Here is an 11,948-nt window from a genome sequence, read left to right as displayed (position 1 = left end):
AATAAAACATTTTATTTGCTCATGGCTATAATGTTAAAAACGTATCGGTGCACACAAACATGTGGCTAACAGGCCTTCATCAGGGTGTAAAAAACAACAACAACAACAAAAAACAAGTACTTTATAATCCAAACAATTAGTCAGACCTAACTGGTCAAATAAGAGAGGGAAAAAAATCACAACATATTTACATCAAACACAATACCCAAAATCAATGCCAATAACAGTGTATGTACCAATAACAGTGTTTTTTTTTTTTTAAACTCCTCCTTAAATGCCTTGGTTTTATGTGATTTTTATTTTTTATTTTTTATTTTTTGTGTGTGTGTGTAAAATGTCAGTTTATTCCTGTAATGCAAACGTTGACTTTTCAGCATTACTACAGTCTTCAATGTCACATGATCCCAGAAATCATTCTACTATTTTATTTGATCACCAATCCACGATCTCGTAAAAGTGCGTAAAAATAGTACGCCAAATACATACATATTTATGCACTATTAAGAGAGATCTGGTCGTACAGGAGTACTGAGTCATGTATGATGAATAAAGAGTGTGTGCACCTGCTGCTCAGTCAGTCATATTCACAGCAGAGCTCTGAGGCTGATTCATTAAGCTCTTCACGTCCGAGTGCGTGGAGGTAAACTCGCTCTGACACATGCATACAGACCTCCTAATGTAGGCTGATGTGTCGGACATGGACCAGCACAGATCCGATTTCCACGAGGAAACAAGGCTCGTAAAATGTTGAGAGCTAATCGTGGCATTCCTCAATGGCAAATTAAGACGCTGTCAATTTATTATTATTATTATTTTCATTTCAGTTCATCTGTGGTTTTGCACATCATAGTAAATGAGAAAGTCAATATGTTCATAGACTATTACAGGTCTCCCATCAGATTCATTGACTGTCACTCACTGACACAGGCCTTTCTCGACAAGACTCTTGATAACAAGCTCTGTGGTGTAACACTAGTTCATAAGTGCAAATTTCACTCCATTTGGTCTTATATTACAGCAGCTGCTTTCTCTAGATTCCAAATGCAAATACATATTCAAAAAAAGTTGTCATTTATTTTGCTACTTTAAACTTTTTATTGTATACCAGATCCAAACCTTCAGTCTTACACTATAAAAAAATGTTTAAACCATGATGAGCTAAATACACACACATATATATACAGTATATATGACAGATGTACCCAGTGAGAGTGTAAGAAAGTCTAAGAACGACTGTCTGCCACCTGGAGGGCGTTTTGCCTGTGGTCATACATCAAACCTGCCACTTCATCTCTCAGTGCAGTGTGAATGAAGCCTCAGACTAACAGCAGTCCTCACCTTCAGCTCTGACACGCTTGCAGGCTGCTCGTCTAATTCTCACTGGATTCACACCAGACCCAAGACATCAGTCTCTAACAGTCACGGAGCAGAGAGCTGAAGTTTCTAATGAGAGCAGCGGTCTGAGCGGAGGCATTATTCATGCAATCAGGAGCCAGCCCGCTGAGCTTGTGTAATAGGATTAAGGCTGACTTTTTTAAGGTGTTGATAAGCACCTGCAGCTGTTGGACTCAGTGCTGATGTGTCCTGTAATGAGTCTGATAATGGCCATTAGGAGAGATGGTGTGGGTGGTAAATGAGTAGATTCCTCGTGAATGGGAATAAGGGCTCAATGGTGAGCTTATGAGAAAATCTAAATCCCTTAAAATCTGTTCATACTGTTCTTGAAACAAACTGGTATTTTACATTTTATTTCTAAGTACAGTTTCAGCTGTAGAAATGTGACAAGAGGAATAACAGCACAAACAAATAGCAATTCATGTTTATCAGGGTCTGTTATTCTACATTAAAAGCAGAATTGCACAACAGACAGGAGTGCTGCAATCTCATGAACCTCTTAAATGAATGCAGAATATGTAAAGCATTATTCATGCACGTGATTTTTGCCATGTATTTCAACAGACTTATTAGCACTCAAATACTTGTACATAATAAATATCAAACAAATATGAACCATCAGATAACATAAAGCACAACAGGCATTGCAAAATATAGACAAAGTCTTGCTGGTTACATTCGTTTCCATGTTTCAAGACTTGAACAAAAATATCCACACAGTTTAACATGCATTTTGTAGCATTTTAATTTCATCTTCATTTTCTAATCTGGAAATTTATTTTCTGTGTTGACTGTAATGACAATACATGCAGTTTTTATGAACTCATACACTGATATTTATACTATAAAAGGCCCAATATTATTATATTATAACATATGAAAGCCCAGTGTGCTGTTAATGTTAACATAAAGACATTTTCTTATTTTTCACAGGTGTTTTTTCCCCCACATATTACAGATTGTATTGTGTTTTATAGGCAGCACTTTAAAATAAGATTCCGTTAACATGATATCAATGTTAATTTTTTATTATTAAAATCAAAAGTTGTGTCTGTTAATATAATCTAATGAACCTAAGCCAACATGAACTAACAATGAACAGTTGTATTTTTATTAACTAACTTAAAAAAAGATGAATAAATACTGTAATAAATGCATCACTCATTGTTAGTCAAGGTTAGTTCTTGCATTAACTAATGAGACTTTTGTAGATAATATCCTGACAGAAAATCACCAGTATCTTTTACATTTTCTACATTTTTTTCATTTTTTTTCCCCTCCCAGTTAACATGAGATTTTTCACTTTTAAGTTCATTTGACACACAGGACTATGTTAAATTACTTCTTAAAGACGAAGGTAATTAAAAATGGGAGGAAAAAGTGGTGAAAGTTACAGGACCTTAGCTTAGATTTAGCTGAGATTTTTCCCTCTCTTAAATGCACGTAAATATTAACCCAAAAGTTAATGGATAACTGCCCACATGTAAAATAATTTATATTGCAATCTCAATGTCACTGTATCACTCATCATAGCTAACCTTTTTTAGAGTTGCACCCAAGGGTGCTGGAGGACCCTATGCGATCCAGTCGTCCCCCAAAACAACCAGACAGGCTTTTGCTCCGGGTTGACATGAGGAGATCTATGAGGCGCCTTCTCTGTGTCTCAAATCCATCCGCCGGAGCTGCTTCCTCCTCTCTGTCTCTGTCCCAGGACGCAGAAGCCGGGCTCTGCTCCAGCTCCGTGTTGCTGTCCTCATAATCGACGGCGCTCTCAGGAGCCTCTTCTGTGGCCAGGGCCTCCTCAAACTGCTGCAGCAAGCTCTGGAGAGCAGAACAGAGTCAACCTAGCCATTCTGCTGAAATGTTTTCTAATATTGAACTCTAACGTACTATGCTTGTAGTAGTCTTTGAATGCTCAAGATGATATTAATGTTTTTTTTTTTTTGTTTTTTTTTGTTTTTTTTTTCTGTTTGGATCACATTAAAGCTCATTCAGTTTAAGGCCTCGATGAAACTAGCACTGTGAAAAATGACCAAAAACAGTAACATCTAAAACAAATGGTTTTATTCAAGTCTAAAAATATTATTTAAAGGGAAAGTTCACCCAAAAATGGAAATTCTTTTAGCATTTGCTCGCCATCAAGTTGTTCCAAACCTGAATGATTTTCTTTCTTCTGTTGAAAATAAAAATGCATTTTGAAGAATGTGGGTAACCATAAAGTTTCTGGTCCCTATATGGAGAAAAAAATAAAAATAAAATTACTATGGAAGTCAATGGGTGCCAGCAAGTGTTTGGCTACCCACATTCTTCGAAATATCTCCTTTTGTGTTCAGCAGAAGATAGAAGCTTGTATAGGTTTGGAACAACTTAAATTTGCATTTATGGGTAGACCGTCTCTTTAACGTTCAGTCAACCAACCTACATACATCCATTAATACCAAAAAAAACGTACTTTTCTGCGTTAAATGAGTTAGAAAAGGCGTGCAAGTTACCACTTTTTATCATAGTGACTAGAGTAAACAGATCCAAAGGTTCTAGTTTAACTGCAAGTTAAGTAATACCTTCAGCTTGGCCATGTTGCTGACGGGACTGTGTCTGCTCAACATGTGCGCTTGTACATCCATCTGGTGGCAAAGCAGGACCAGCAGTCCTGTGAGAATTAGTCCTCTGATCATCTCTGGCTGCGTGCTCTTTCTTTCTGAGCTGGCCGTCTGCCTGCTTGGCTCTTATATAGGGACAGTTGACTGTCAGGAGCTCATCCTCAGTAAACTGTGTGAAGTGCATTCCGACACCTCGTCTGTGATAACGCTCCTGGAGCAGATTTCCTTTTAAGAGTCTGTTTGGGGCAGTGATGTGCGGCGCTGGGTCTGTAACTCGGACACAAACAGTGACCTCAGGCATCCGCTGCACGAGTGGCGCACATGGTTGCAGCATCACCTCACAACTGATACAAACTACAACTAACTATACCATAAGGGGTTAAAACAGATGATGGTCTATATATAGGCCGGGAATGATGACTTTATGGAAAAATAATAAAGGTAACAAACCAGAACCTTTACCCATGTGCATGTTAATGATAACTGAACTCATTTCTGTAAACTCGTTAATAGACATTTTAATACCAATCGAAAATCTTAAAATTATGTTTCTTTGGTGAAGAAAATGAGTTAAGTGTAGTTATTTGTCTGTCAAATGGCTAAATCTAAAACAATGTGGTTAATGTTTGGTTGCAGAATATGATGTAGCTGGTAGGGGAGAATGAAACTTGTTAAAAGTTAAAAAACTTGTTATAATATCAGGGATATTATACTTAACTATGTTTGTGTGGGTGGGTGGGTGTGTGATTTTTTATTTTTATTTCTGCTTAAAGAATTTATTTATTTTAGCTAGTGCCCAAACCAGAATTTCTCATTTTCTTCTAGTTTAACTTAATGTGCTAAAATAACTAAAACTTTAGTAAATAAAAGAACTGAAAAGGTAATAAAAAAAATATATATATAGAAAACAAAATAAAAAAATGAATAAAAATGACAAGTACAGACCGAAAATTTACTAAACTTTAACTAAACTTTATTATTATTATTGTTGTTCATCAAAATGTGCAATGATATTTTTTAAATGTGCTAAGAATATTTCTATTTGAAATAATCTTTGTCATCCCACTTTAGAAAAGTATGTTTCAGAAGTGGGACAGTATGTTTTGACTAATGTGGGACAGTCAAATATGCTGTTATTCAATTGATAAAATGTGCATTAAGAAAGTTAAATGCCATACATGTATTTTTGTTAAATATTTGGGCTTATAATGCACAAATATTATTTGTTTTAATATCCAGATTAAAAAATTAGAGACTAGAAGGCAATGGGTTTCTGGACCATGATAGATCCGAGGCAACAAGGTCTACTAATTTTTGTTATGAAGTGTTTTTATCATCACAATTTGCTTAGCACATGCTTTTGAAAATACATATTCCATATTCTTACCATGTGCAGAGTACAGAAGTTTATTTATTTATTTTTTAAGTTTAACAGTTTTAAAGACATTCCATGTTCTAAAGTTTAAATCTTTTTTAATTGTTTATGAAATTATTTTGCTATTATTATTAAGTCCAATTTTACATTTTTAACTTCATTACATGGTTATTATTTTTGTTGCTGCCAGAAATCGGACTTTTTTGTAATAAATTATTTTAGTTTAATTTCTGTTATATAGTTGTATTTAACAATCCACATGTGAACATCTAGGCTACTAGTTTTTAAGATAAACTGATGAAGACAGCAAACACACTGTAGGCCTACTAAATGAATTAAGCAAACATAGTTATGCACATTTAACCAGGAGTGTTGAATGTAAAGTTTGCTTGGTAAAAATTTTACTATTTCTAACGCAAAAATAGTGTCCCAGATTTGAGCATGAGCTGTCCCACATTAGAAAATACACATTTACATTACATTTATGCATTTAGCAGAAAATACACAAATTCTTTTGGCACAAGGAGCCATATATACATATGATATATGTGCAATTTCCCCTTTAAGTAAAATATCTGAAACATTTCTTCTGATATAATACGGGAACATCTTGGGGATTTTATAATGATAAAAGTTTTTGATTTATCGTTTTGGCTTCATATGGAAATATAAGACACAATTCAAAATGGCAAAAATTGCCCCACATTACGCTATCCACCCTATTATTATTAGTAGTAGTAGAAGTAGTACTAAGTATTAATAAAAACTACAATATCTGTCTAATGTCTCAATTATACTAAAATAATAATAATTACTGCTGTCAAGCGATTAATCACGATTAATCACATCCAAAATAAAAGTTTTTGTTTACATAATATATTTATGTGTACTGTGTTTATTTATTATGTATATATAAATACACGCGCATACAGTAAATATTTTGGAAATATGTACATGCATACAAATTTATTTAAATGATTATATTTTATAATATATATAAATATATTTAATATATAAACATAACACATTTTTCTTAAATATATACATGCATGTGTTTGTATTTACATATACATAATAAATATACACATTAAACACACATATACTATGTAAACTATAACTTTTATTTTGGATGCGATTAATCACGATTAATTGTTTGACAGCAGTAATAATATAAAAGGAAAATATTAAACTGTTTTGGCCAAAAAAAATAAAAATAATAAAAATAATAATAATAATAATAATAAAACTATTTTATTTATAATGTTTACTATTTTATTATAATTTATATATAAAACATGTGGCAAACATGTGACAACTTGTCAATTTTAGTTTGGAGCTAATTAACTACCTCTGGTTTCCCCTATTCATTAAAAAGCATTTTGTTCTAAATGTCACCACCAAACCTTGTGATAACATAGGCCTAAATTATACTGAATGTTACTGAAATGTTGTATCTAACTCGGGATAGTGACCTTGAGTTCCCTTGAGTAATGTGAACCACTGCTGCTCTCCATGGTGCTGAAACAGGTTCAACTGAAAATTATGCCCTGAGGAGGCACCAAGGATCTCCAAGGGACAGTTTGATCAATGCAACAGTGTGGTTGTTGTTGTCTGGCAAACAGTGCAAGAACTTTATTCTTCGTCCTAAACTATACTTCAATATTCCAGAGTTCAATATAACCTCATCACATTATAATTTAAAACAGCTTATTATGTATTCAGTGAAAACTCATGGTGCACACGTTCAGGTAAATAAAAAAAAAAAAAAAAAAAAAAAAAAAATGAGAAAAAGATTTCTGAAACAAAGGCATGTGTAAACATTTATTAAAACTGATCTGAATGACAATTAAATTAAATATGCATATAAATATATGACTATTTAAACAATTTAATAAATATCTAAATAAATATGCATGGTTAAGAACAATTTCTCGAGTCATAGATAATAAATGTAAAAAAAAAAAAGGTAACCTAAAAATGTGCTTTGATAGTAACATCTTGTTTTTTGTTGATGTCAGAAATATAATTTAATATGACTACATCAACCTGAATACATTAGGTTACACCAACAGAAGTCATAATAAGGTCAGATCAAGTAGACATAACTCTTTAAAGTAACACCAGCACTAAAAGTTAGCATTTGTTGCAGTGTAGAAGCTCCTAAACATTAAGACTTCACCACTTCTTAGAACCTGAAAAAAAGAGAAAAAAAGAGAATGTGTAAGTTAGTGAACCATAAACATGTATGTTAATATTATATCTGTAAATTAACGGGTCGAGAGAACAAAGTATTATAAATTGTTGTCCAGAAAGTTCTTTATTTTTTTATTCAAAGTCCATTTTAACCGTGCGACACATAAATGAAGTAGTTACCTGAGCGTCCGGCGGTGTTGCAGCCCAGGGACGACATGGAGCCGATTCTGTCCAGTTTGCGCCCGAAACACCCGGAATATCTCTTGGAGTCCTGCCGGACTGTCCTCAAGTCCCGAGCAGACAGATAGTCCCTCATGTCAGTCTTGGGTTGAGGTTCAACGCGGGTTTCTTCAGGATTATCCTCCTCTTCTTTCACTTTCATCACTGTTTGCTCTTGAGAAGAAGCGGGAATGGACTCCTCCAGTCGCTGTAGAAGGAGCTGAAAGGGCCGCATGTGGCTCATTAGTTTGCCCTGTTGGGTGAGCATTATAAGCAAGTTTTCCTGTCTCATTCCAACCCGATCTCATGAAAGTGCGTATCAATAGCACGAGTTTATGTTTCGATTTGGCGTACTGTTTATACGCAGAAATTGATCAAATTGCATATGATACGCAATGGGTAGGATTAGCGTTGTGAGGTAAATGCGTATCATATGCACGCCAAAGTCAACGCGTACTATTTATACGCATTTTCATGAGATGTTCGTCTTACCTTTAAGACATCCCTGTCCTCGGTGGTTAAGGCTGTGTTTTGCAGCGGGAACGCGCGCATGAGCTGAACGCTGAAGAGCAAGAGAAGGCCGACTAGAGAAATGTCAATCGATTTCATGTTTCCTGATGTTTTTGCTGCTCTTCTGTCTCGTTTGTCGTTGTCTGTATAGGCCTACTCTCTCAGCGGAGCCTCGAGCTCTTTTATACTTTAAAGTTTGACATGCCAGTAATGTGAAGAATGGCGGTGCATTCCGACACCTCAGTCTGATAAAGGCTGCTGTCGGAAATCAGTCCTTTAAAGCTTATACATGAGTCCAAATGGGCCAGACAGTGACGGGAACACCTTCATGATTTCATTATACCCCTGTTCCCTGAAATCATTCACATCAAGTGTTTTACATGGCACTTTAAGGCAAGTTACAGTAGGCTTTATCTAAATGAATAATAATTTAATAATAATTTAAGAATAATGTCACTAACAAACACTGCATAATGTTAGAGTGAGTGGTTTATAGGCTGAAAATATATTAAAATACATTAATAAGTATTTACTGTGAACATTAATCAAAGGTCTCAAGATTTAGTCACACTTTATTTTAATATCCAAGTCTTGCTATAACTATTACTTTTGCCTCAATAAACTCCTAATTCGCTGCTTATTAATAGTAAGGTAGTTTTTAAGTTTAGGTATGATTAGGGATGTAGAATATCAAGCAGAATGTGCTTCATATAAGCACTAATAAACAGCCAATAGTTATGCTAGTAATATGCATGCTAATAAGGAACTAGTTAATAGTGAGAATTGGTCCGATAATGAGAAGTGTTACCGATAATTCATACGATTTCACTCAGGTTTACAGACGGAGCTTCGTGCATATTTGTACAAATCTTACGATTTTTATACGAAATCGCCAGTTTGTAAAATAGTTTCATGAGATCGTGTTGACTTTTTAAATTTAAATAAATTTGTGCACATTTGGACCAGCTGTTGCTGACGTACTGTCTAGAAAGATCTAATTGATAATTGAGACATCGGTAAAGCATATGAAAGTAGGAAAGGGGAGGAAAGCAATTCATGTTTATTAAGACACTATGGGTGCGATGTATGTTCTATTTGTATAAACGTAGGGTAATGATTTAGTTATAGAAAATGATTAGATGCAGGCCTCACTCTTAAAAAATAAGGTTTCTTTATTGGCATCGGTGGTCTCATAAACAACCTTTAACATCCATGTAACATTTCCATTGCACAAAAGGTTCATTATAGTGAAAAAAGGTTATTGAGATAATTAAAATATTCTTCACACTAAGACTAAAACAGTTATTTTAAGAACTGCTCACTGAAAAGTTCTTTGGGGAATCCAAAATGGTCCCGTTTAGCCTCTTAAGAACACAATGCCTGAGTTCTCTTCTCTTGATGCCTCATTGAATGGTTTTTGTGCTCAAATCGTCTGTTGCTTTTCAGGTTGTTCTGTACACGATCTCACTCCCAACTTGTGAAAAACTTTTCAATAATTTCTACTTTTACAAACCCATTTAAAGAATTAAATACGTCTGGACATGACGCACAGAGCAAACAGATGAGTGCAGTGGGGTTCCCTACACATGACGCTAAAGTGACACCCAGTGCGCAAAAACTGACGCCAATGGGTCCTGAAAGAGTCCATGTGTCACGAGATGGGAGTGAGAACCTGTTAGAGCCTATACAGACAAACTATAGGCTATTGGACTATAGCTCCAGCATACACTGTAAAATGCTTGGCCATTTTTTTTCATGGAAATCTGAATAAAAGTTTCATTCGTCAAAAATATACTTACATTATGTTAGCTCAGGTAGAAATAGACCCTTATGGCCATCTTTGCACTTTGGATCATTGGTTCAAGGTAAAAGTTAATACTAAAATATCTAATGTAACTATTTACTTTTGAAAGGAGCAAAACTTTTTTAAAAATCTTTTCAAATAATTTTTAGATTTTTGCCTGAATGTATTTCTTTATGTCTATTTTAACGGGGGAAAAAACCCTAAAATATTAACATATGCATCATTAGCATATGCATTCATTTACCTTGTAAGTTCATTGTCAAATTTACTCACTTCAGTTTTAGACCACATTGACACACACGTTATGCAAAATATTTATTTTGCAGCAATATACATGATCTATAACACGATTGGATTTATAGAGGACATAAATAAATACATAAATAAATAAATAGATGCAACAGTACAAAGCATTCTTCGAATACAAACTATTAACATGTCTAAATCTTAAATACATAATGACCAACACATACAGCATCACCCGAACATAAATCTACGGTAAACTTTCAGTCAACACTTCTTCTTCTTCATTTTTATTTTATTTTTTTAATCGAAGAAGTGCCTCCCAAAGTGTGTCAAGTATTTCAAAGTCCCAACCTGCAAGAAGTGACATGACATGAAGTACTTAAGACATGACTAATTTTATTTTGTAATACGCGTTGAGCAATGTTCCACGTTTCTATCTTGCCAACATCTCCTAACATACCTCCACTTAACACCCGAGTCCGCTAAAAGACCCGATTCTTTCGAGTCTGACCCCAAAGCAGCTCCTCAGCCCGCCTTTCTTGAATCGACTCCAGGAGCGCTTGGAAGTGGACAGTAAGTCGCGTAGAAGACGCTCGATGGCGCTATCTTTTCCATCCAGCGCTGAGTTGCGCGCATCTGAATCCCACATTTGCTCATCCAGCGCGCTCTTCTCGGATCTCGCATCTTTCTGCTCCATCACCGACTCCCCCGACTCCACAAACGGCGTGTTCACTTCTTCATCTAACAACTGCTTAAGACTCTGCGATAAAAATATGCATACATGTATGATTAGTCAGAGTTTAATAAACGTTTCAGAGTGAGCTAAGACAGAAAGACTCACCTGTAAACTGGTGACTGGTTTGGCACCGACCAAGTTTAAAAGTAGAAGTGAAGACACGCAGAAAATAGAGATGTTGTTGGCGATCATCGTTGCTGAAGTTGTCTGGAGGTGGTGGCTGTGCGCGGCTGCCTTGACTCTTCGCTCGTACCCAAGCACCGTGTCCAGGTGCGCGCTTTTATTTCGCCAAGAAAATCCAGCAAACCCTACGGGGAGGGCTCTTCATTTTCATCAGGATCGACCACAACAATGGTGACGTGCAGGAGGCTCCTTCTAATTGTCAGAACATTAGATTCCAAGTGCGCAGAACATCATCTCGTGTTTTGTCGTGGAGGTACAGTCCATAGCCTCAGTGCGCACTTACACTTGTCTCATTCAGTGTTTCTTACATAAAGCTCTGTCCAAATCAGTGTACAGCATTTTTTACAACACTTTGTGCATTTAGTTCAAGGCTTACACACATTGCCAAAGCAGGCTACCTTAAGATTAAGAAATAGAATGCTTTATCTGGACAGAAGCTGCCAAGTTTTTGGATATTTTCATTCACAATATTTCTGTTCAATCACTCAGCATTGAAAAAGTCAACATGTGACTGAAACGTGTGCCTTGTTGCCTTTTTTTTTAAAGTAAACTTTTGTCTGTTATTTTTGATAAAGTGTGCAGCCTTTTTTCTCTAGTATTTTACTTTTTGGGATAGTTTTTTTTGGTCTATGCACCTCTGAAGGAAGGTGAGTTTCTGTCTGTTTTCTTGGTCTTAAAATGAGGCAT

The 11,948-nt window shown here is 35.4% G+C and overlaps 3 protein-coding genes across 5 annotated transcripts; all 3 read right to left on the bottom strand.

Moving 5' to 3' along the window:
• Positions 1-1,732: 1,732 nt before the first annotated feature.
• LOC109094492 (natriuretic peptides A-like) lies at positions 1,733-4,089 on the bottom strand. Its single transcript, XM_019108199.2, has 2 exons — positions 3,957-4,089; positions 1,733-3,216 (listed from the first exon to the last, which is right to left on the bottom strand). The coding sequence occupies exons 1-2, from the start codon at positions 4,068-4,070 to the stop codon at positions 2,929-2,931; spliced, it is 402 nt and encodes a 133-aa protein (XP_018963744.2). The 5' UTR covers positions 4,071-4,089; the 3' UTR covers positions 1,733-2,928.
• A 3,264-nt stretch (positions 4,090-7,353) lies between these two features.
• LOC109077437 (brain natriuretic peptide-like) lies at positions 7,354-8,470 on the bottom strand. 2 transcript variants are annotated; one of them, XM_042730304.1, is made up of 3 exons: positions 8,275-8,470; positions 7,731-8,002; positions 7,354-7,562 (listed from the first exon to the last, which is right to left on the bottom strand). In XM_042730304.1, the coding sequence occupies exons 1-3, from the start codon at positions 8,389-8,391 to the stop codon at positions 7,556-7,558; spliced, it is 396 nt and encodes a 131-aa protein (XP_042586238.1). In that variant the 5' UTR covers positions 8,392-8,470; the 3' UTR covers positions 7,354-7,555. The 2 variants fall into 2 exon arrangements, with proteins under 2 accessions (XP_042586238.1, XP_018948555.1); XM_019093010.2 differs by having other exon boundaries at positions 7,744-8,002; positions 8,275-8,464.
• Positions 8,471-10,398: 1,928 nt separating this feature from the next.
• LOC109094729 (C-type natriuretic peptide 3-like) lies at positions 10,399-11,351 on the bottom strand. Of its 2 annotated transcripts, XM_019108442.2 has the most exons (3): positions 11,184-11,351; positions 10,803-11,102; positions 10,399-10,693 (listed from the first exon to the last, which is right to left on the bottom strand). In XM_019108442.2, the coding sequence occupies exons 1-2, from the start codon at positions 11,268-11,270 to the stop codon at positions 10,809-10,811; spliced, it is 381 nt and encodes a 126-aa protein (XP_018963987.1). In that variant the 5' UTR covers positions 11,271-11,351; the 3' UTR covers positions 10,399-10,693; positions 10,803-10,808. The 2 variants fall into 2 exon arrangements, with proteins under 2 accessions (XP_018963987.1, XP_018963986.1); XM_019108441.2 differs by having other exon boundaries at positions 10,399-11,102; positions 11,184-11,350.
• Positions 11,352-11,948: the final 597 nt, after the last annotated feature.

Source organism: Cyprinus carpio, chromosome B8, assembly GCF_018340385.1.
Source record: "Cyprinus carpio isolate SPL01 chromosome B8, ASM1834038v1, whole genome shotgun sequence".
NCBI classification, from domain to species: domain Eukaryota; kingdom Metazoa; phylum Chordata; class Actinopteri; order Cypriniformes; family Cyprinidae; genus Cyprinus; species Cyprinus carpio.
The sequence above is the reverse complement of the archived record's forward strand: the minus strand, read 5'-3'. Positions and strand labels throughout refer to the sequence as shown.